The sequence below is a fragment of the Suricata suricatta genome, chromosome 13, assembly GCF_006229205.1.
Source record: "Suricata suricatta isolate VVHF042 chromosome 13, meerkat_22Aug2017_6uvM2_HiC, whole genome shotgun sequence".
Lineage (NCBI taxonomy): Eukaryota > Metazoa > Chordata > Mammalia > Carnivora > Herpestidae > Suricata > Suricata suricatta.
Window position 1 is genome coordinate 35,157,258 of NC_043712.1, and position 24,812 is coordinate 35,182,069.

Below are 24,812 nucleotides of genomic sequence, written 5' to 3' on the forward strand. Positions count from 1 at the left end.
ATGGATCGAGGAGTCATTTCAACTTTCAAGTCCGTACTGTTTAAGAAATTCATTTCATTGGGCTGTAGGGCCATACATAGTGATTCCTTTGATGGATCTGGGCAAAGTTAATTGAAAACCTTCTGGAAAGGATTCGCCAATCCTGGTGCCATTAAGAACATTCATGATTTATGGGAAGAGTCAAAATATCAACATTAACGGAATTTGGAAGAAGCTGATTTCAACCCTAATGGATGACTTTGAGGGGTTCAAGACTCAAACCCCTGCCGTGGAGAAAGTGAGTGCAGATGTGGTGGAAATAGCATGGGAACTAGAATTAGAAGTGGAGCCTGAAGATGCGACTGAATTGCTATCCTCTCATGATAAAACTTTAATGGGTGAGGAGTTGCTCCTCACGGATGAGCAAAGAAAGTGGAATCGAATCTACTCCTGGTGGAGATGCTGTGAAGACTGCTGGAATGACAGCAAAGGATTTAGAAATTACATAAAGTTAATTGAAGAAGCAGTGGTGGGGTTTGAGAGATTGACTCCGATTTCGAAAGACGTTCTACTGTGGGTGAAATGCTATCAAAAGGCATTTGAATGCTACAGAGAAATTGTGAAAAGAGTCGATCAATGTGGCAAATTTCATTGTTGTCTTATTTTAAGAACTTGCCCCAGCGAAAAGATTACAACTCACTGAAAGCTCAGATAGATAGATGATGGTTAACACTGTTTAGTAATAAAGTATTTTTTAATTAAGATATGTACATTTTTAAACACAATGCTGCTGCACACTTAACAGACTACAGTATAATGGAAACATTTATTTACACTGGGGAACCAGAAAATTTACTTGACTCACCTTACTGCAACATTCCCTTTATTGCAGTGGTCTGGAACTGAACTTGCAATATCTATAAGGTAGGCCTGTATTATTTTTTTAATGCTTTTTTAATGTCTGTTTTTGAGAGAGAGAGGGAGACAGAGCATGAGTGTGAGAAGGACAGAGAGAGAGAGGGAGACACGGAATCCGAAGCAGGCTCCAGGCTCTGAGATGTCCGCACAGAGCCCAATGCAAGGATCGAACTCTCCGACGTGAGATCAAGCCCCGAGCTGAAGTTGGACACCCAACCGACTGAGCCACCCCGGAGCCCCGGTAGGCTTGTATTATTAACTGGAGCTGCCATGTTGTGCTTTACTTCCCCAACTGGAAAATTGTACCTTTTGACTCCTTTCACCCATTTCACCAACCCCTTCCCCACCCTTCACCTCTGACAACCACCAATCTGTTATCTGTTCTATAAGAGCATGGTTTTTGTTTTTTTTGTTTTTTTAATTTTTTTTTTTTTAAGATTCCACTTACAAGTGGAAAGATCATATGGTATCTGTCTTTCTGACTTTGTCCTCAAGGTCTATCCATGTCACAAACAGCAATATTTTTTTTTATGGCTGAATTAATATTCCTGTGTGCGTGTACACATGTACCGACATACATTTTCTTTATCCGTTTATCCACTGACGTATACTCAGGTTGCTTCCAGATCTTGGCTACTATAAATTGCTGCAGTGAATACAGGGGTGTATTTATCTTTTCAAGTTAGTCTTTTCTTTGGAAAAATACCCAGAAGTACAATTGCTGAACTGTATGTTGGTTCTACTTATATCTTTGAGGAGCCTTCATACCATTTTCCACTGTGACTGCACCAATTTGCTTTCCTTCCAACACAGCACAAGAGGTCCCTTTCTCCCATCCTCCCCAACACTTGTCTTTTTTTGATAACAGCCATTCTAGTGGGTATAAGGTAATATCTCACTGTGGTTTTGATTTGCACTTTCCTGATGATTAGGGATATTGAGCATCAATTCATTTAGCTGTTGGCTATCTGTAGGTCTTTGGAGAACTGTCTATTCAAATCCTCTGCCCGTTTTTAAATTGGATTTGGTTTTTATTTTGCTATGGAGTTATAGGAATTTTTATATATTTTGGATATTAACCCCTTATCAGAGAGGACTTATACTTTTCTCCCACAAATTAGGTTGCCTTTTCATTTTGTTGGTTTCCTTTGCTGTGCACAAGCTTTTTATTTTGATGTAGTTCCACTTGTACGTTTTTGCTTTTGGTTTCAAATTCAGAAAGTCACCAAGACTGAGGTCAAGGAGCTTACTGTTGACTGGTTTCAGAGTATGTCCCACTCTTTAATCCATTCGGGGTTAATTTTTGCATAGGGTGTAAGATAGTGACCTGATCCTCCCAGCAGCTAAATGTATATTATTAAATATTATATTATTAAATATACTATCTTTTAATTATATATTCTTGCATCCTGTGCCATAAATTAACTGACCATACATCCATTGGTTTATTTCTGAGCTCTCTATTCTGTTCCATTAATCTAGGTCTGTATTTGTGCCTTTGAGTACTATAGCTTTGTAATGTAGTTTGAAATTAGGGAGCATGATGCCTCTAGCTTTGTTCTCAAGATTGTGTTGGCTATTTGGAGCCTTTTGGGGTTCCATACAAATTTTAGCATTGTTTTTAAAACTGCCATTGGAATTTTGAGAGACTGCATTGAATCTATAGGCTGCTTTGGGTAGTGTGACCATTTTAACATTCTTCCAATCCCTAAGCATGGAGTATCCTTCCATTTATTTGCAATTTCTTTCATTAATGTCAGAGTTTTCAATGTACAGGCCTTCCATGTTTTTTGTTTAAAAATTACTGGGTATTTTATTTTTGATGCCATTTTAAAAATGAGACTTTTAACTTCTTTCTGGTAGTTATTAGTGTACAGAAATGCAACAGATTTCTGTGTATTGATTTTATATTCTGCAACTTCACTGAATTTATTAGTTCTAAGGTTAAAAAATTTTTTTTTAATGTTTTTCTTATTTTTTTTAAAATGTTTTTTATTTTTGAAAGACAGAGACAGCACGAGCAGGGGTGGGTCAGAGAGAGACGGAGGCACAGAATCGGAAGCAGGCTCCAGGCTCTGAGCTAGCTGTCAGCAGAGCCCGATGGGGGCACGAACCCACAAACTGTGAGATCATGACCTGAGCCGAAGCCGGAAGCTTAACCGACTGAGCCACCCAGGCGCCCCAGTGCCAAGATTTTTTGGTCTTTAGGGTTTTCTATATAACATGTTATCTGCAGAAACTGACAATTTGGATGCCTTTTCTTTTGCTTGCCTAATTGTTCTGGCTAGGACTTCCAATACTATGTTAAATAACATTTAAAATTTGACATAAAAAGCAAAGTGGCCCCAAGAAAGAAGTTTGAAACTAAATGTTGGAGTGCCTGGGTAGTTCAGTCGGTTAAGTGTCCTTACAGAATGGGGCTTCGGGGTGGTAGAGCTTTTACATGGTGACTCAAGGACTACCAGCTTGCGTAGCTCTGGATGGTCCAGCAAACCAGCAGTCAGCTGTGTTGCCTCCGGAAGTCCTATCAACCAGTCACCTCTTGATCTGGGGGAGTGTCAGACTTAACTGATGTTTCACAACTGCCACATCTCCCCTCAAGAAGCCCATCTGGCATGAGAGGCAAGAACAGCCTAGATACTGCCGCCAGGAGGGTACAAAAGGTCAGCTGCCCCAGGTAGAGGCCCATGGGAGCTCACAGAGGGGAGTAAGGGAAGGCATTGTGGAGGTGACCTTTGAGCTGGTTTTTTAAATGGACTGACATTCTGAATGGCATTAGCAAGGCCCAGAAGTAATGAATGGTTGATTACTTGACTGCAATCAAAAGTGGCTGAAGTGGAGGAGTGAGCAGAGGCCACAAATGTGAGCCAGATCAAGGAATGCCCAACCAAGCAGCTTGGGGGGGGAGAGGCATTGGGGACAGGGACAGAAAAGTAATGATGGTTCCTCTCCCCTCCAGATAGAACATAGGAGAGATGGTGAACTTCCCTCCTTGGCAGTATCTCCCCCTCCTGGGTGGTATTACAGGCGTTCACAGCATCTCCAACTTGGAAATAGGATCAGGTAACTGTAAGCAGATTTCTCATTTGGCTTTATTAGCTGACTTTATTGCTTGAAATGTCACCTAAAATGTGACCGGTTGAAGGCAGATAACCCATGTTGAAGCCTGAATGGAGTAGTCTCTTAGTGGTACCTGTTGTGTAGAGGAGTATGGTCCAGGACTTTCTGTGATGATGGAAATGGTCTCTAATCTGTGCTGTGCAGCTGGGATGCTACCTAACCACACACGGCCACTAAGCATATGAAGTCTAGGGCTAGAAATGTATTTTTAATTTAAGCACACGGGCCTAGTGTTTTGGTCGGCCAGGCCTACACGAAGGATTTGGCAAGTGCAATAGCGCAGTCCTAGGGCTGGCGCAGACCCCAGTGTGTGCTGTGAAACCTTGAGTAATAGGGCTAGCCCCAAAGTAATGCCGTCCTGATTCAGGTTTCCTGGGTCAATCCGAGGGAATAAAATACACCCCCAGAAAGTCCCCTATTGAAAAATACTACCCAAGACCCTGAAGTAGGGGGCAGTGACGAGCCAGCTGGGAAAAATGTCTGGGTTGGTAAAGGGATTCACAGCTCTATCTCTGGGGAGCAAGAAGAGAGATTAAGTTTTAGCCATGGAACTGCCGTTCTTCAAGTGGGAACTTCCACAGCATCCTGCTACAGACAGAGGATAGTAACTTGGAGCTCTTTTAGTTCAAAGCAGGGTGGACACTCCATGGCTGTGCCTCCTCAGTGCTAGAAATGATAAAGGAAATTTGTTATCCCTCCCAATCTCACTCCACGTGCGGTGTATCTTGTCAATGATGAGACTTCATGGTTATTGTTTCTGAAACAAATTTATTCTCAGAATAATGCACAAAAGTAGAGGTTGAGGCTACCTTTGGGAGGCTTCCTGCCCCTCCTCTCTGAATGCCAGGGACAACACAGGTGAAGGAAACATGCAATCACAGACAATGATCAACTCTAAAGACAAAAGGTTTGGTCCAAAAGAACTCAACATAATTAATCCAATTACGGTGAAGAGCTTCACTGAGTAGGATTATGATATTGCAGATGTAGTGTTGCCACGGGGTGGCTCTTCAGTGCACCAGGGGGGCCTGCTTGAGGGAGATGAGGACAGAGCGCATGCGGGAGACGTCTTTGGCCTGCTTGCTGGACTTGGGGTTAAAGTCACACAGCCGGGCCACCCGTTCCCACTCAGTGCCTGGGGACGACTCGTCTATGTCGTTTACAAACGCTTCTTCTGCTGCCCTGGAAGCAACAACGAAATATGTTGGTTTAACGTAGAACCCCTTGTGAGCTACCTGGCGGCTGCCTCTTCATGCTTGACTTAATGGCCTCTGGGCTTCCAAAGAGCAACAGCCCCTGGCTCGGGTCAGACTCAGAAGCAGACACGTGGCCAGTTCTCCCAGGCACAGGGTGCCCGGGCTGCTGTGTAAAATGGTGGAATACAGGTGTTTGGTGCACCTCTGTTGATACAGAGCATTAAAAAAGCAAGTCCTTGGGCCAGCTATGCACTGCCTTCATTAACAGGAACAACGCTGCAGGCTGGCTTATGTTGGGCTCTACTGAGTTTCCAGTAAATTCAGAGACTTTTAAGAAGCCCACCGGTCACTGCACGATAGCCTCTGGATTTATCCCTAAGACCGGAGAGAAACAGGGCAGATCAAAAGGGATTCAAGACAAAGCTCCCATGCGAGCAGGCACTTAAAGCCATTCTGGAAGGGGGTTTGTTAGGGCATTCTCCAGTTCAGCTCAAAGTCGGCCATTTTCCCTCCAGCCGGGTGCCTTGGGCCACTTGGGCACTCTCTGGAAGGGGTGGGCATCTGATGGCTGAACAGCCAATCAATGTCAGTTGCTTTTTGGTAGGATGCTGCTCCAACATTCTTTCATGTGAAGGTCAGCCCACCCCCCAGTCGGGAACTGGTGGGAGCTACAGCCTGAAAGGACAGTGGGAGGAGGAAGGAAGACACACTATATTCATCTACTCCAACAAGCATCACGGGCGAAGCGAAAGCAATGGAGATGACTGGTCTGTGGGGACGGAGGGGTGGCACTCTCACAGGGATGGCCGTGGCAGACACTGCTGAAGCCCAGAGCCACTACAACACTGCGACTTCATGGCACACACAGGTAGGGGCAGTGAGAAAGGTTTACTTAACTGTTCTAGGCTGTAGCAAGGATGGTTTATGTTTGTGCTTAAAGGTGAAAAGAAAAGAAACAAGGAGAGAAACTTTAGGTCAGATATAGAAAATGAGAATGAGCTCAATGCAGATGGTCAGTAAGCTAGACATGCCCTTGCCACTCTAGCTACACTTGGGAACGTGCAGCTGGCTTTGCTGGGCCACCCTGCTGCCCAGCAAACCCAGACTCAACCTTTCCAGTCTCCAGTTCTACTCCAGAGAGAACGTGCAAAAAATTAATCCAACACCACCTGTAAGTCCAGCATTTCACAAATCTCATTGCAAATGCATCTGGGGACCCAGGGAACCCCAGTCTGTATTCTAAAGGGATGAACATGTCAAGGTCACAGGCCCTAAGAGGCTCTACAGCCATGAGCCTATTGTCCACCCTTCTACCCTCATCTTCCTAATTCTTGAGGAAACAGCAATACTGATTTGTAAACAGGAATTCTTAAGTATTTTCCCAGAGAAGATGTAGTTTTCTTTGGAGGAAGAAACCACAGTGGCCTATAGCAGACAGCGTTCGCTATCTTGACCTTAAAAAGCTGGGGCCTCTTTGTGGCAGACGAGGGGGACAGGGCATCAGAAGCTGGCCACTGAACAATTCCAACATATAAAGCCATAGAGAAACAGTTACACCTCTACCCCTGACCCAGTGAGACCATCTCCTTGGCTCTGGGCCCTTCTGCCCCAGGGGAGAAGCAACCACCCCCACAGGTTCTTCTAGAGAACTAAATGTAGAGAATACTGCCCTCCCCTCCCCCACTGGCTTCCACCTCTCTGGGTGGGGACACGGCCCGTCCCCTCCTGGGGCAGGGTGGCAGCAAGAGGTTAGAGCCTACCCCTGTCCCACAGCCTTCCCAGACAAGGTCACAAATGACCCCATTTTAAAAAAGAGGGCATCTGCTGCCTTCCCTTCAAAACCCCAGATGTGAAAAAGGGCTATCGGAGTTAAAGGGAGTCACAGTTCTGCAAGACAACCCCAACCTTAGAACTCAGGCAGTCCCCAGAGTGCCAATCTGAAATAATTCAGAAAGCAAAGCAACTTGTGACATAACAGGAACATTAACTCTAAACAAAGTAGAATCAAAACGAGAAAAGGAATTAGTTTTGCAACATACACATAACCAATCACGTCAGCGAAGGGTTGTTTGTAGAAAGCTTCATCTGCCACCCTAGACAGCAAGAGGTCCAAAAGGCAGGCAAGCAGGCAGGAAAAAAGAGAGAACATTGAGAAGCAGAAACATCTCAAATCCACAGTAGAGGCATGACTGCTCTGGAGTGCTGCTCCCGAGGCTCCGTCCTCACCCAGCAAGGCTTCAAGCGCTGGAGACCAGCAGGCAAGGTTCCCGGCTGGCCTGCCCCAGGGAGCCCTGCCAGCTCTGTCCCCACCTGCTCCTGGCACCAGCGAGCCTTTCTCAGCACCTGCATCCACGTAAGCCCTGTTAGAGACTCCGTGTCCATTTGATCCAATCCTCAACCCCAACAACCTAGGAGAGCACTAGGACGTGTTCTCACCAACGCTTTACAGATCAGGTAGCGGGCAGCCTGGAGAGGAAGCCACCTGCCCAACCCCAGGCGGCAGAATGCAGAAGCGGGCCTGCCAGGCTCTGCCCTGTCCGGTGAGGCTTCCTGTCAGCCTCAGTGAGCCTCACTAGGCACGAACGCTGCCAGCTCCTATCACCGAACACGCCAGGCCCCAAAGCCACTTTGCTCTTGCATTATTCGACTACTGCTTTCGAACCACCCTGGCTGAATGGGATCATTTTTAGTATTCTGGGAACAGATGTGGAAAAAGTCGCCGGACACACATAGTGGAAAGGACTGCAGCCCATGGTCCTGGCTCTAGCATGGTCTTCCTGTGTGTCCCTGAAGAAGCTGGTTTGGCCGTTCAATCCATGCCAGACTTGACTGCCGTCACCAGGGGCAGTCCAGAAACCTCCACTTCATAGGAATAGAGCAGTGCAAGGCTCTGGGACAGAAGGAAAGGGGGGCGCGCTGTGCGGAGTTTACAGCCCCAGGGGCTGGCTTATTTAGACTGTGTTGCCCCAGGCTAATTCCCTGGGCCCAGCCCATCCGCTGTGGGCAGGCGGGGAACCTCCCTGCAGGACTCTTACCCTGTCCTTTGCCAGGCTGGTTCTGGGGCACAGGAGTGGAAGAGACGTTTTGAAGGAAAATCCTGCCTGCTTATTAACCTAGGCTCACTTATTTAAAGGGAAATTCTAGTAATTTTATTTCGGCTTATTTTTAGACTCACCCACACCCTGCCTTCCTGTCCCGTTTTGGTTTATACATAGGAGGTGTTTTGTGGAAATTTAAAGAAAGCAGAAAGAACAGCCTGATTGTAACTCTTAGCAGGAAAACAGAGTTGTTTGTGGGCAGAATGAGTGGGCGGGAAAGGAAAGGCAGGCCAGCCTGTAAACCCTTGGTTTACACAAAGGACTAAACCTCATCAACTTGAGCTTGTGCTTGCTCCTACTGGAAGAAACTAAAGGTTTGGTGACTCCAGTGGAGGCATCACTAGACAAAGTTTGAAAGTCAGGCTTCTGCTCTTTTGCAGTTTGCCCCAAGACTACAGAGCGTGGCAGTGACGGCGGAGCCCCCTCTGGGTCGGGTTACAGACAAGCAGGACAAATGGAAAATCATAATCTAAGTGACCTGCATGTCCTCACCCACCAGACAGAGGGCCTGACTGCAGCAATCCTCATGGGGGCCTGTGGGAAAGGGGAGGAGGAGGAATGCCTGCGGGCCGGACCTCAGGAGGAAACACACAACAGCCCCAAAGGGGCACGGAAAAAAGGTTTGCCACCACAGAGAATCACGGATTCCCCAAACTTTTAGAAGTCTTGCAGGGTGTGAAAGGTCAGCACCAGAGCCCCCTGTATAAGGGGAAATGTCTGTCATGGTTTAGAAGGGAACATAGTCTATGGTTGGTCTTGAGTAAACACTGTCCTGACGGGCTCCCGTGAAGAAGGAATTTTCCCCCACAGCCTGTCACTACTAATTAATGGCTCTTGGTGCAGTGGCATTTGCACCCCGAGGTGGGATAAAAGGAAGGATATGCTATGGGAGGACAGCCACTAGACTACAGATGCAGTGAAGGCAAGATGTCCGGTCACCTGCCCAGCACCGGGCCTGGCACAGATGTGCTAAGGTTTCAGTTCGGGGCACCTAGAAGTCAGGAGGCCTAATGACACGCTCCTAAACACAGGCCCTGGCTACCCACCACGTCTCTTCTTTCAAACTACTCTACCTTATCTTTGTGGTCGCCCTTAGCCATCCAGAGAGAAGGGCACACGCTTGAAATAAGCACTCTTCATTTCCTCAAAATAGTCACTATTTACCTATTAACAGAGTTCCTTCACATCTGTAAGTGGGACACAGGACACTGTTTGGAGAGTCAAACATGGAGAGGGAGTGGTCAGCAACGTCACCATCTCCAGGAAAGGGTGTGTGCCACTGCAAGAAGGCCCCCACGGTGCCTCCCCTTCCAGTCCACGAAGAGTAACTGGAATAAAGTGTAAACCCATCCCTTCTCTCCTGGAACCCTGGTGACAACAGCTCATGTGCCTCTAGTTTTACACAGTCTACCCTGTGCTTCAAAGTTTCTGCAAGGGAAGGGACCTGGTTTTGAAACAGCTCTACATTCTGCATGTGCAGCCAGTTTGTCTTTTCCTCTCGCTAGAACGTGGGAAGTTCACCTATGACACCATCCAGCCCGACATTCTATGGTTCTGAGAAAGGTACCAAAGCCCTAAATCGATTCCTGGAGGGACTAAACCTTAGAGACTGAGCTCCTACAACAGGATGTGCTTACTCCCACTCCAAGGACAACTGATGCTGGATGCAGGCAGCCTCCTTTCCAGAAGGGCTACAGTTCAGCAAAACTGGCCTTAAAATGTTTCTGCAATTAGAAGCCTATTCCCACCATAGTTTAAGTTTGAGAATCTGTATGTCAACTCGTTTACACATCAGGGATCCTGAACAGGGAGGGTCAGCCTGGTTTTACCAATTACTTCAGAGCAGACTGACTCCTGGGCAACTTGCTAAGATAAACGGAGCCTCACACGGTGCTTGAATAAAGCACTCGCTCATTTCCCTTTACAGATCTGAACTTGTATCTGGGATAAATCCTCTTGAATGAGCACAGGATAAAGCAGCCTGGACCTATCAGCACTTCAAAATGACCACAAGCTCAGGAGCAGCCCTGGCAGTGAACGCTACGCTGAGCAACCCCCCGTGAAGACCAGAGGGCAGTGCCCACCGTTTTTATCACAGAACTTCACTGGAACCTGAGAAGCATTCCTAGAAATTACATCCCCACAGGAAGGGGGCCAGGACAAGGCTCCCATGTGGCATTTAAGGGGCAGCTGACAGAACCAACTACAGCCAGTAAGGGACAGGCAGCTGAAGCCTACCACACAGAACGGCCCATCTGACTGAGCGTAGTTGCGCCAGGATGGCACGCACTGGCTGGCAAAGTGGTTTGCTCCCTCTTTTCTGGCAGATTTCCAGCAAGGAGCTGCCAGAGACCAGAGCACTAAACCAACCTCTGCCTCTCAGGGCAAGAGCCTAATAAGGCTCTTTACCCTGAAAATTGCAAGTATCCCCAGGCTTGGTCTAGCCTATCTTTCCACCACGGTAGTGAAGTGACTGTGTGAGAGTTGGGGTCGGGATGCAGCAGGGAAGGCGAGCCTTCCACCCTCCTCGGCACGATTTCCGAGTGGACTGCGAGCGGGGAGAGCACAGCTGCTGCTCCGTGGGGAGCGGAGGAGGAGCTTAGTTTCTCCCTGCAGCTCCTGGCCCTTCAGGGAGCACCAGAATACTTTAGAAAGGCCAACTGAGACCTTTTTAAAGATGTACCCAGAGGATTCTTCATTCTAAAGTCACCATGTTGGAACATCCCTGGCTACCTCATTACAAAGCACAGTTGCCCTGCTAACGGGCCCCTTGGCATAGCAGCTTCCAGAGAACAGGGCTGTATTTAGGGGATGCAACATGACCAAGTCTATAACTTCCAAAGTAGCGAAAGTACCGAGATCCTGGTATGTTCACGAATGCGGCCCTTCAGTTCAGAGTTAACGTTTCCACGTGTGGACTTAATCCATGACGTGACTTTCCCTTTCCCTGCTTCATACGGTAACAAACAATGCATATAAACCAAACTCCAAGCTCCTAAGACCCAAGAGACTTGCAACCTTTATGTTTCAAGTACTTTTTCCAAAACCTGCAAATACATTTCACACTCATTTCACACTAAAAGAGGCAGCACGTGAGAACTACTGATCACTGGAAATGAACTTGATTCCATTCTGGAAAGTGAGCACTGCTGGAAACACCGGGGACTGACCTGTTGTTTGCTTTTGTTTTCTGTAGCTGCTCGTCCTGCCTCGCATACCACTCTTCTAGCTCCTTTATTGCTTTTTCTTTCCACTCTGCTTCTTGCTTCCGAGAATTGGCATCTTTGAAAGGAAGGAAAAGAAAATGAGGCAAAACACAAATCCAAGTTTGCTCCATAACTTTCTCGGTCTTATTAAACTACTGTGCACTGGAGGGCGTCTAGGTAGGAGGGAAGGCAAAATTCGGTTTTCCCTGTTTGTGCGTCCAGTCTCTGATCTCAGGGCTTCCATTCAAGGCGCTTCACATTTTATCTCCAAACACGGACACCTTGGATTCACTAATCTGGGGGTTTCTTTGGGGGTGAGGGAGGGGAGGAAGACTTAATAGAAAAAAAGCCTTCGGGGGCACCAGCCAGGGAAAAAGCAATTTTGGATCATTCTTTAATAATGCTGCCAATATCAGTTCTGGGTAGACCATTAAATAATCTAACAAAATCTTCTCCCAAACTATATTTAACACCCAGGCTTGACAATCAATGGTTTTGAAAAACATAAGGTAGCATATCTTCACTAAAAATGGTAGAAGCACTTCTACAAAGCAGGAGCTCTGGTTATAATTACCAGCGGTAGAGAGGATTCAGCAAACAGGGAACAGAAGAATAGAGACGGTAGGAGTTGAGGGGGACCACAAAATAGCTATTCCCGCTGGACTGTAGTGAGTTTGTGGCAGAGCTAAGACAGAACTAAAAAAGAAACTAGTGGAGGATTGCAGAGGGTTGAGGTGGGGTAGGGAATCACTAACAGTTATGCAAAAGGTTCTAGAAATTTAGAAGAAGCAAACTTACCAGGTTTGCCAGATTGGATTCTCAAACATTAAGTTTCTCAGAACTAAGAATTCCCTAAGACATTTAGCTAAAAAGACCAAGTCAGTAGATAGCAAGAGACAGAAATGCAGGTCATAGCTTCTGCTGCAGGTGACATCTAAAGTTACCTTGAGAGTTCACTTTAAGCCTGTTCTTAAGGAAAGCCTCTCTGGCAGGTGTTATTTTTTTTTAATCTTAAAGACAATCCCAAGAAGGTGAACTCTAGACCCATGCTCAGCATGGAGACAAACTATAGCTCAAAAAGTTTGAGTAACTTTTCTAAAGGTTAAAGACAGTGACAGAACTAAGATTCAAACCCAGACCTGACTCTAAAGCTTACACATTCTTACTTCATTAAGCTGCCTCCAAAGGGAAGGATGGAAAGGAAAGCAAGCCGAGAAAGAACCACAAGACGTGACTAGAGGGTGCTCACCAGTGCTCCAGACAAGAGTTTGGAGAGCACAGAGCCAGAGCCCAACCTGGAAGTACATCCTCAAGGCGGTTACAAGCAGCGGGGGTGTCAAGTAACCCCCCCTGAAGGGAAGCAACTGAGCATTCGGGGGCATTTTTAGGGCCTTTGCGAGAACATCTTACAGTAACAACCTACAGAACAGGCTGTGTCTGTAACTACTAGAAACTCTGCAAAAGTTTCGGATTATAAAGAACCCGTTGGCCTGCTGTGTAAGTGAATGGAGGACGCTGCAATGCGCTGGGCGATGCTGTGGGCTGGCAGTGCGGGTGGACAAGGAGCCAAAGAATACCAAGGTTAAAGTACAAGGTCTCCTTTTCAAGAGTGGTGAAATCACTTCCAAAACATTACTTTCTGATTGCAGAGTACTTTCCTTTGTGTGTAGTCTAATGACGTTTTTAAGTTATTACATACAAGGAACAAAATATCACAGAACTTTCTCCTAAAAATTAAAAATTGTGATCATCTGCAAAGATTGCAGTTCCTACATAAAAACATCTCTTTAAATCCTCTCCTTGCTTTTACAGATTTATGAACGAACACTAGCAATAAGAATTTAGAATTCTTAAATGCCTAGTTCAACAGGGCAGAGATCTAAGCTGCAACACAATCTGCATCTGGGCAGGAGAAGAGGGAGAGACGATGAAGAGTCTCCTCAGAGAGCTGGACTCGGACCGCCGTCTTCTCCGGCAACCCCGACTGCTGTTCGTGGAAAAGACAATTATCTGAGGACACAGCCAACAGCTAAGCTGCAAAATGTAACGAAGAAATTACTACTGGATAGTGCCATAAAGGTTCAAATAGAAGTGTGTCCTTTGATCTGAAAGCCACATAAATTGGGCTGGAGAAATAACAGACTTGGTCCTACTTCTACGGTTTGGCTACCCCGTCTGAAAAATAGGACTCCAGTTTTTACTAATGCAGTGGTTCCCAAGAAGAAATAAAGCTGACATGAGGGGTATACAGAAGAACATCATTATTTTTAGATACACAGTATTTAGGCATGAAATGTGTGATGCTTCAGCAAGTGGATCAGAAACAGGTCTGTATAAAATATATACGTGCACGTACATGCCTCACTTATATAAAGATAACCCAATATGGCAAAATGTTAATTACTGAACCTAGGAGATACACACAAGTTCATTTTACTCTTCTTTCAACTATTCTGTTTGAAACCGCAATAACAAGTTGAGAAGACTACGCCATGACTTTAGTCCATGCTGTGCCACACCTCTGCAACTCGTAAGTACAGACACCAAGCCTCCCAATCCTGACCGAAAGGGACACTCCATACACAGCTCTTCACCAGGGCCAGGCCAGCTGGCACTGATCTTGGGCTGTGCCTGCTTGGTGAGATGGTGTACACTTAAATGCAATGTGACTAAGGGATAGATGGGTCTGGGCTCTGAAGCAGGGCAGACCTAGGCTTAATTCTAACTATCAATTCTTAGCTAAGTGATCCTGGGATTCTCCCATTCCTCACCTACGAAAATGTAAAAACCTACTTTTCAGAGATATTAGAATAGGAAAATCAAATCGTACATGTTTCCTAAAATTTACATTTTCCTCTTAAAAGCATTTCCCTAATAAATTCAGCCTCGAAATGATAAATGGGACTCTGAAGTCTCTCACACGGACAGGATACCTTCAAGTTTATAGACACCTTCATGAATACCATCCCGGACCACCCTTGGGGTTGGTAACACAGATCTTATCCCACAGATGAGGTAACAGACACTGCAAGGTTTGAGCAACCAAGTGCCCACAGCTGGTAAGAGCTGCGGCTGGGCCCTGAACCAGGCCTCCCACTCCAAGCGCAGGACTCTTTCCACAGCACCGTTCTGCTCTTCCTGAGAGGGTGCACTTGGTGGCGGTGCTCCAAGCTGCCCTAATTCGCACACAAGTGGAACCTTGGGACCTTCAGGTTGAGAAAGGTATCTTCCCAAATACTAGACAAGGACACTATGGCTAATTTCTAGTTAAAAAGGAGTAAGAACCAAGGTCAACTATTACACTGAATACAGACACCCAAAGACATAAAAGATTCCTTACCAAGGGCTTCCAAGCGTTCCGTTTGCTCTTCTCTCCATTTACGGATACTTTCAGGCTCTGACTGCAATCGATCCACTTGTGAAATAGCTGCATAGCTGTCTGTTGGACCATTACTCTCCTTAACAGAAAACACAATTGTGTTCTGTATTAAACATTCCTTCCTGAGATAGGTTTCATCCACGACAGGACCCCTGGTTGGTACAGCACTGATGCAGTTGTAAAATGTTAAAGGATTACCTTAAAAGCCACAACACAACCTCACGTGCTGATAAGGAACTCTTAACATTACTGTACATAATAAGGGAGGCAGAGCAGTTGTTATCCTGTTCATAAATGGGACGTGAGTGGGAGAGAGGAAAACGGGCAGGTGGGTAACGGACTTCCTAGGAAAGTGTTAGCAGTATTTATTTCCTCACTTGGCACACAGGTATGTGGGATCTTCAAAGTAACAAAGGTAAACACACAGCCCAGCAAGGCCTAGAACCTAAGACTTCTAATGCCATTATACAAGGCAGGAAAAAGATCACTTAATGCCACCTAACCGAAATAGGCGAATTCTGGGTAAAAGGGAGTCCAAAAGAAAATGTGCAGTCACTACAGCCACACCAAAGAAAAGAATAAAAAGGCAAGCAAATAGGAGTCACAAGTGGCGGGGGGGAGGGCGCGAGGGGCAGATTCTCCTTTAGAGTGGCTACGGTCCGATACACTGATAAAGACTCAAACAGAATTTAATCTTTAAGACACTTATCTTTTAGATTTTTTCACTGGTTGAACTAGGGAGTATATTCCACGTTAACCTAACCAGATCATAAAAGATGGAAGGGGAATTATTTAAAATATTAGTAACTTAAAAAAACAAAACCAAAAACGTTTTCCATGTGTCAGGCACATAAAAGCTTTATCTCCCAGGCAACTTACAAGGCAAAGGTTTTCTTCCCATTTCACAGCTGGGGAACTGAGACACAGAACTGACATGTCCAAGTCACAGCTAGCAAGGGACAGAGCCAGAATCTGAACCCCGTTGTGTCTCACTCTAAGGATTCAGCTCTAAACCAGGGACTGGAAACTAGAGTCCACGCCAGCTGCCTGTTTTTGTAATTAAACCTCACTGGAACATAGTCATGCCATTCATTTATGTTCTGTCTATGGATGCTTCCACAGTATAGCAAGAGTAGTTTGACAGAGACCTTCATGACAAACCTTGAAATGTTTACTATCCGGTACTTTATGAAAAAATTAGTCCATACTTGGTTTAAACCATTTAGACTAACATCCTTCTTATGCTTTAACTGGCTGAAGGATGGACAGAAACCCAGGCCTAAGCAAAGCACCACACTATTCCTCCAAGTCATAGTGACTACTTCCACTTGGTCCAGAAGGAAGCCCATAACTTCTGTTGGGTAGTTGGGAGAAGAGGAGAAACCTCCACTTGTTCTCGTGAAGCCCAATGTGCCATCTGACCACCATGAAAAAAGCTAGAGCAAAAAAAATGCACACTCGGCAACCAGAGCCAGAGTCCTCGTCCAAGGACGCTTCAATTATATAAACTACTAAGATTTCTGTGTTTAAGGTAATCCGAGTTGGGATTACCTTAGCAACTGAAAGCTTCATGAGAAAGAGGTAAAATAATGGTAGTAACAACAAATTCCAGCCACCCCCATCCCCAATATCATCTTAAAGGTTCACATGCTGGACCCACCACATATCAGCTGTTACTTTTAGACTACTCTCTGTGCCTCAGTTTATTCATCTGTAAAACAGGAATAATAGTCCAGGTTCCCCAGGTAGAAACAGTGCAGGACACAGTACAAGGCACATAGTGTTTAGCCACTGCTACTCCCATCATCATGAAGGCTCACTTCTGGAGAAGAAAAATGGTAACAATCAGGCCAGGTTAGGAACATTTTTAAAGAATGCTCCATCAATGTCCCTTCTCTTCAAATCCTTCCATTCTAGCAGGTAACATACCCAATACTAAAACATCTAGGAGAGTCAAAGGAGTGGGGTCCTTTCTAGATCAGTCCATTCAAATCACAAGAAAGGAAGACGTGACCACTATCATTCAACATAATCAGAGAACTCTGTACCTGGTAGTATTCACCATTCATCACTCCATCAACAGCATCTGCAAGACATAAAATTCAGTCTATTAAGCAGGGCTAGTCAAATGCTGGCCCAAAGCACCAGAGCGCATAATACAATACTATATGCTGCAGGTACTGTGAGTCACACCAATACTATCCCGTGTCAGACACTAGACAGAACAAATGACTTCTTGTTTAATGAAACCAAGGTGTACTTATACACAAATTATTTCACCAAAACGTGGATAAATCTATACTAAGACTGTAGTTCAAAACTTTTCAATCTTCTGGCCTAGAAAGGGAACACATGGATGCCTGGCAGAATAATTTCATAGAGCAACAGTGTGTCTCTCTATGAAAGTTCTGGGACCTGGAATCCTTCAGTGAGTAGTGACAAGCAGTTTCATGTTCAAACCAAGGTGCTTTTTTGGAGGTTATGACTCTCCATCCTGTGCCTGTAGAGACCCAAGGGTCTCACTTGACTTCTTGTAATTCCTCCAGTCTGCCTGGAATTAGCCCAAGATAGTAAGATTTGGGGCATTCCAAATTAAATCAGTGTTTTCAAGGACACAAGTTACAAAAAAACTCAATGTATGGTGTACAATCCAGTCTTATTGGCACAATTATTCATGAGCTAAATAAGAAAGTCCATCTGAGAAGTGTAAAAAATGTCTTTTTAAATTACGACCTAGAAACTATCAATCCATATGGTACAAAATGGTGGTCCAAGGGCATCTGGGTGGCTCAGTCAGTTAAGCATCAGACCCTTGACCTCAGCTCAGGTCATGATCTCAGTTTGTGAGATGGAGTCCCATGTCGGGATCTGTGCTAACTGCTCTCTAAATGAATAAGCAAGCAAACGTTAAAAAAATTAAAAACAAAACAAAACGGTGGTCCACAAGCTAAACCTATTTAAAACACAAGTAAGTGCTAAGTCAGAAAATTCACAAAATTGGGATGTCTAGCTTTCGGGACAAGGACGGGCAGACAGAAGGTCTGGCAACACTGGGCCTGCATGAAAGGACAGCCTTTACATACTGCGTGCTCTGGTCCATCTGCCGGGACCCCAGTCCCACCCCACTTTTTTTTCAAACCCATTCTGTATCTCACTAATTCAGTTATCTGATCAGCCTGATAAGCCTGTGTCCTAACCCCCACCCTGACCCAAAAGCAGTAACTAGGAGGCAATCTACAGACTGAATGCCATCCCTCTGGAGTGGCTGCTCTGCCTTCCCTTCAAAAGCCTTGAGCCAGGCACCATGAACACTGAGCTTCCCCTACACATTCTGCACTCCATAGCTGCTGGCTGACCCACATCTACTACCTACTATGGAGGACTTCTATTATGTGTCCAATTTTTTCAAACTACAATGACCATCTCATTGCCTGGGGCCAGAGAGGGAAGTTGAGAGATGAACCTAAAAGACACAAGAACCCACACAGTAAAAGTAATGCCGAGCAGTTAGTGCAGGCCACCATGACAAGGCCCTCGAAAGGCACTCTATGGAAACACCACAGCTTTCTTTGAGGCCTGGGACAGGGTGCTCTCAGCCTCATCCTTTCCCTCTAACAGGCAAAGATTTCATTAACCCCTCTTCTACTCTTCTTGATTCCTAATTAAACCCAACTCGAACTGCCTATTTTCCAAACCAACCCCAACATTTTATCCATTCATTTGGTCCTCTTGCTTTTCCCAATTACTCTCCTTCTTGGCTTTGGGAGTATTGAAAACTTTTATAGATCATTTCCCCAGCACATCTCCCTGATTCTAACAGTTTTCTAAAAAAAAATAAAATAAAAAGGGGGGGGAGGGGAAGAGAGAAGAAAATGCTAATAATTTCATCGCTCAGCCCACTGGCTTCTACCCTTTATGTAATACACATATGTAAATTGCTTTCAGTGAAACTAGACTTCTACAACATATGCTTTCTTGGAATTCATTCATTCTTAAATTCATTCATGTCCTTAAATTCTCAATGTTTTAAGTATGAAAGTACCTACTATGGTTTCCAAGGTGCCAGGCACCATGTCCAACATTTTATATACATTAAGTTTTAATCCTTACAATAAATCTGAATGTATCAGCACTTCACAAAAGACCTGAAAATAGGTGTAGCTTTCCCTGAAAGATGAATAAGGTGTTCTTGAAGGGGCAAATGATTAATGACAGTATTTTCTCTTAACTTTTTAAGATATGTAAGAAAAAATAATAAATGCATGTTTTATGCGCTTTTAAAAAGTCCTGCAATACCTGAGCAGGCCAGAAAGTCATCTGATGATCTGATACATGAATATAAAACAGCAGGATCTAAGCATTTACGTACCTCAATGGTTTTTGATCTAGGTTTCAATTGCTCGTTATAATTCTTGCTTATTTCAACATATTTCTCATACTTTTTTTAAAAAAATAAAGCTTGATCCCCACCCCCCTTTTCTTTTAGAGGGAATGTGCTAGTGGGGAAGAGAAAGGGAGAGGGGGAGAGTATGAGAATCTTAACGCTCAGCAGAGAGCCTGACACAGGGCCTGATCCCAGGACTCTTTGAGATCATGATCTGAGCCCAAATCAAGAGTCAGATGCTCATGCCTGCTTGAGATTCTCTCTCTCAAAATAAATAAGTAAACTTTAAATATATATAAGTATATAAATATATAAATATATATATATATATATATATATAAAATTGCTGGTCACAGGATGTACATTTTATTTTTTTAATGTTTATTTTGAGAGACAGCAAGAGTGGGGGATGGGCAGAGAGAATCCCAAGCAGGCTCCCCACTGTCATTGCCGAGTGGGGCTTGAACTCACAAAACCGTGAGATCATGAGTCAGGATGCTTAATGGACTAAGCTACCCAGATGCCCCAGGATACATTTTAACTAAACACCCACCACCTGACTCCTTTTAGTCCGTTTCTATTACTACCATCAACACATGACTGCCCCACTTCTCAGACTTTTCTGTTTGTTTGGGAGAGCACTGGCACAGGCAGGCTGGGTGGGCAAGGGAGCACAAGTGGGGAGGGGCGGGGGGCAAGGAGAGAGAAAGAAAGAGACAGAGAATCTCAAGCAGGCTCTGCACTGAGTGCAGAGCCCTTCATCTCACAATCATGGAGATCAGGACCTGAGCCAAAATCAAGAGTCGAATGCTTCATCTACTGAGCCGCCCAGGTGCCCCCATTTCTCAGACTCTCAATGACACTAAAGACTGAGATTGGGCTTTTTAATTTTGGCTAATTTGATAGCAGGGAAAAAACTTAAGGTGGCTTTGCTGTGTCAATCTTATTTCTTGTGAGGTCATCATGTATCTGATGTTTGATTTTCTTCCTTACTGAATTGTGAGAATTCTGCCCATTTTTTAATCTTCTGATCTCTAAATATTCACTTGTATTATTTGTCCTCTCTTATTACAAATATTTTCCCCACTGTCATTTTATATGATTTATAATATTTAATACCTAGAGCTACTTAACTTGTACATGGACACTATCAATTTTTCCTTTAGGATCTCTTTATCTGCTTTTATGCTGAAGGACTTTTATATTCTGAGATAGTCACTTTTCTTCTGGTACTAAAAAAACAAAAATGCCTCTTTTTAGCCCATCTGGAATCTATTTTTTGTAAGACAGAGTGAGATAATTTTGACTCCTAAAGCTTGTAATAGCTACTATGGCCAGGCCTAAACCTAAATTCTGGTTAATATACTACATTTCACACCCCAACTGTCCAGTTAATATATTCCAGCCCAAGGCGATTCCCAACAGGAAGAGACTTTGATCACTACTCCATACACAAAACTAGAAGCAACTGTCACCCCATACCTCCTCCTAAGTCACATGCTTCCTGTCCTCTAGGTCTGAAGACTCATTCAAACCCTACTGGCCAAGTGCTCTGAGCTCTTACTAGTTACTACTAAAGTACCACTGAACTGACATTCAGCTGGCCCAAGTCAAAGGACTGCCTATTGCTACAAAAACACACATAGCAGACATCCAAGGCCTTGACTTACTAGGATAACTAAGCTAAGTAACCTGATGCTCCAAAAGGAAACTTTCTAGGGCATCTCAGAGAGAAACAAGGGCCAGAATTAGTTTCCAGAGACAGGAGACACTTTGTTCCAAACCCACCTTGGACTTCCCACATTCCCCATCCACGAGAGGGGGTGGGGGGGTCAAGCACATGTGGCCCTGAATTACACTGGAGACATGTATTAGCTTGCTACCTTAGGAACACTGCTCAACTCCATGATGATCAGTTCTTGCCTGAAATAGGACGCCACCACCTAGCCTGCACTTTACATGGATCTGAAACGAGAGCCGGCATACATTACGTATGCAGTACTACTAATTATCATGCATGAGATTTCCCTGAATTCTCTCCACCACTGCTACCAAAAAAATAATTCTCCTCCTCCAGAAAACTTTAATTCATGTGCCTCTCTCCCTCCTTCTCCAAGGGCAGACTTGTCAGAAACAACAAATATTGCCTCACTGCCATACTCTCACAGTAGCTCCTTCATTTTTTCGCCTCCCTCCTTAGCCCTCATAATTGAGGGCTTTTCCACAGCTCTAGACTCATGCTGCCTCTTTCCTAACTTATTCTTTAGTGTCTGAGTCACTTCACACAGCCAGTTACCTCCCCCCTCTAAACTAACCTGTCTTCTCCAGACCTCCTAACAACCAAGGGAGTCATCCAAGGCTCAGGCCCTCCGGTTTTTGCCTGTTCCCATCCTTCGTTGGGAGTTTTCCCCAAGGCTGGAGAGAGTTTAAGTATGTTCCTCTCTCCTCAATCTGTTAGAGCCTCCTGCCTATATATTTCTGTATAGTCACACATCTGAAACAGGGCTCCCTCCTAAAATCTGTTTCCTCAGCACACCCCAAGGCTGAGAGGCCCTGTAACGCCTCTCCCATCCCCCTCCCCAGGAATAAGAGTATAGCCAGGTAATTGTAGTAATACACCAAGTGTGTAAGCACTCTACAAGTACTAATATAATCCTGTCAACTCTATGTAGATCTGTACTTTTCACAGAGGAAATCTCTTAGGCAGGGCATGGTGGTTATGGAAGTTGCCTGAGACCACAAAGTTAAACTCCCACTCAGGCGGTCCAGGACAGCACAGAATCGTCACCACTGGAGTGCCTCTATTAAAAAAAAAAAGCAGAGCTGAACTAGTTCTCCAATCCCCAGAGGAAGTGCTGACCACTGCACCATTACCGGTCTCAACTGCACTGTAAGGGAACCGGCTGTAAGTCCATGAACGCATAGTTCACTAACAAAGTCCTTCCTAGAAACTAAGTCAGCAACCGTGCCTTCTCCCTTCCCTTTGCTGAAAGCTTAGTGCACAAGGGACCTGGCCTCTCCCTTTTACCTCTCCAAACTGCCCATCATCAACATTTGTCTTTCTATACAGGACACTCAGACCTGGTATTTTTGTTCATTCCTTTGTACTATGTGCTAAGACACCCCGGTAGGCATCGGGGATACAACCGTGAACAAGAGTAACACTGTCCTTGGATCAGGACGGTTTTCTAACCATGGGTCCTGATTCTCTGCTCTGTCCTACCCAAGGCAGCCACAACTGCTTCTCAGAAATGACAATCTCTTATCCCACAATACTCCTGCTGACACAACCGCAACAGAACATGGTACAATCATAGGGTAGGGGGACTTAGGGCACAACTATAAACTTGCCCTTTTTTCTTAAGCAAGTCAATCTTCTCTAGCACTCAAGTTCTCTTTTATTAACTGAGGGAAGTAAACTAAGGATCTACAAAGTAAATTTATGATTCCCGGCAAGTGTTAATGAACACCACCAAACCACAAAAACCTATTCACTTAAGACCAACTTCATCTCCCGCCATAGCCCAGTTCACCGTTCAGTCCCACCTGCTTGCTGTAATTTGCATTTTCAAGTGGATCGTGTATTCTCATTTAAGTTTTTATTGGGGGACCGATTTGCTTCGGAGGTACCATCGTGCAGTATAAAACCCCAAGAGTCTGTAAATAAGCAGTCTCCCCACTCCTACTCACAAAAATGGTTCTGCCTGGCTGGCACAGTAATTTGAGAGTTCTGAGTCTGAAGGCTTCCATAAAGAACACAACTCTAGTGCACCAAAACCTGGGTCTCCAACACTCCTTACTGTCTCATTCCCAGCAGGTGTCTCTCATTTATATTTTCTGCCAGGCCCCTTAATGTTGCAGTAGTCGAAACACTATCTGCCCTAATGTGCCCTATTCTCCTTTAATTTTTTTTTAAGTAAATGAAAACCCAAGGTTTACTTCTTCCAGCTAATTTCTCCTTCCCCATACGACTAGAAAGGTCTCTTCCAATCATCTTTTCCTCCCACCAAAATTCCAACCATCACCCACAGCTAAGACGTTCAAAGGTCAGACTGGCATCCTACCGCTAGTTCTCTGGTTTTGTTTTTGCTAGAGTCTGGCTGGGAAAAGCCACATAAATTCTCTGTTCACCTTTTGCAAGGCTAGTCCAGACTGATCTTAAATTCTGCTTAGGAAACACTGCTTATTAAAGCTATTCTCAAAGGAAGTAGAGCTCCAGAAATCCTGGCCGTAATCCGTTCGATAAATGGTAAAACTCTTAATCCTTCTTTGGCTGGACTTTCTTCCTCCAGGGCTAGGCCACCTTCCTTGAGTTCCCTACTCACACCTTTTCCTCCCCATAATCCAACTCTGTACATCTGAAGTGCTTAAATGCTGAACTGCACTGCTATATTTGTTTGATATATCTCAAAAACGACACTACTATTCTCATTTTTTCTGCCTTTTTTCCCCCAATAACTGGTTCTGTGCTGGGCTCAGACTTGCCTTTAAGTCTGGCCAAACTGCGCCAATGCGGCTATGTTTCAAGGGCCAGACTCAAAACACAGCAAGTGCTCAATGAAAAGTTCCCGAGCTGAACAGGCTTCTTCAGGCTCTTCAGCCTGACAAGTCACCGTATTTTCTTTGCTTTCTCGCTGTGCCCCGTCCAGGAGCACTCAAACATACTCAACGACCGAGCAAGCTCCCCGAACCCAGGTTTCTGGAATCCGTGGGCCAGGGTCTCGTTTCCTCCTTGCACTTTTCCTTAACCTCCCGGTTCAGCGAGAAACAAGAGTTACACTGAGCTCTCAGACCCACTCTGGGCCAAGTTTCTATACGAATCCTCCCTCACCAAACGCTCCCGCACTCTCACCCGGACCCCCCGGAGGCTCGCCGTGCGGCTGGGGCCCGGGGGCACCGCCGTCCAGGATGGCGAAGGCCTCGTCGTTTTCGATGCCCGCAATCTCGCTCTCCTGCTGCGCCAAGAAGGCCGCGGCCGGGTCTTCTTCGCCGGCGCCGGCCACCCCGTTCCCCAGCGCGGGGCCACCCGGGGCGCCGGCGGGGGCGCCGAACGGATCTAGTTCAGCCATAGCGGACAGTTCAACGGCACGGACACCGACGTTGAAAGACAAGCCAACCGATCGATACCGCGCCCCGCAGCGGCAGCTGTGGCGGCGACAGCGACCAGACGAGCGGGAGGGAGAAGGCGGAAACGGAAACCCTGCCCCTATATCCGGTTGGTCTAGGCGGTGTTGGGGTGGGTGCCGAAGGGGTAACAACCAATCAGAGGACAGAAATAGTTCAAGAACTACCCAATCGCCAGGAGGAGGGGCGGGCCCCCGAGGAAAACTCGTGACTCGGAGAGCGCGAGCTGTGAGGGTGGTGAGCCCAGTCGGGCCCGAGGGAGGCGGAAGTGGCTTTACTAAAGCGGCCTTACCCACTTGGCCTTTGGGGCTGCCCTGACCCTGGACTACCATCTCCGAGGGGACTCTAGTGCTGAAGCCGGAGGTGAGGTGAAATGAGGGCGGCAACGATCGGTCCACTGCGGAAGAG

At 45.5% G+C, this 24,812-nt stretch overlaps 1 protein-coding gene and 1 long non-coding RNA gene across 6 annotated transcripts; one reads left to right on the forward strand and one right to left on the reverse strand.

Moving 5' to 3' along the window:
* The first annotated feature begins 3,623 nt into the window (after window positions 1–3,623).
* Window positions 3,624–14,400, forward strand: LOC115276068. Of its 2 annotated transcripts, none has more exons than XR_003901803.1 (3): window positions 3,624–3,960; window positions 5,818–6,081; window positions 13,330–14,400. It is a non-coding gene; the product is annotated as an uncharacterized LOC115276068 (long non-coding RNA). The 2 variants fall into 2 exon arrangements; XR_003901804.1 differs by lacking the exon at window positions 13,330–14,400 and having other exon boundaries at window positions 5,818–5,847; window positions 5,946–5,978.
* CLTA (clathrin light chain A) lies at window positions 4,766–24,467 on the reverse strand. 4 transcript variants are annotated; one of them, XM_029919847.1, is made up of 7 exons: window positions 24,133–24,467; window positions 16,945–16,982; window positions 14,858–14,975; window positions 11,482–11,593; window positions 7,253–7,306; window positions 6,111–6,146; window positions 4,766–5,199 (listed from the first exon to the last, which is right to left on the reverse strand). In XM_029919847.1, the coding sequence occupies exons 1-7, from the start codon at window positions 24,347–24,349 to the stop codon at window positions 5,028–5,030; spliced, it is 747 nt and encodes a 248-aa protein (XP_029775707.1). In that variant the 5' UTR covers window positions 24,350–24,467; the 3' UTR covers window positions 4,766–5,027. The 4 variants fall into 4 exon arrangements, with proteins under 4 accessions (XP_029775707.1, XP_029775709.1, XP_029775708.1 ...); XM_029919849.1 differs by lacking the exon at window positions 7,253–7,306; XM_029919848.1 differs by lacking the exon at window positions 6,111–6,146.
* Window positions 24,468–24,812: the final 345 nt, after the last annotated feature.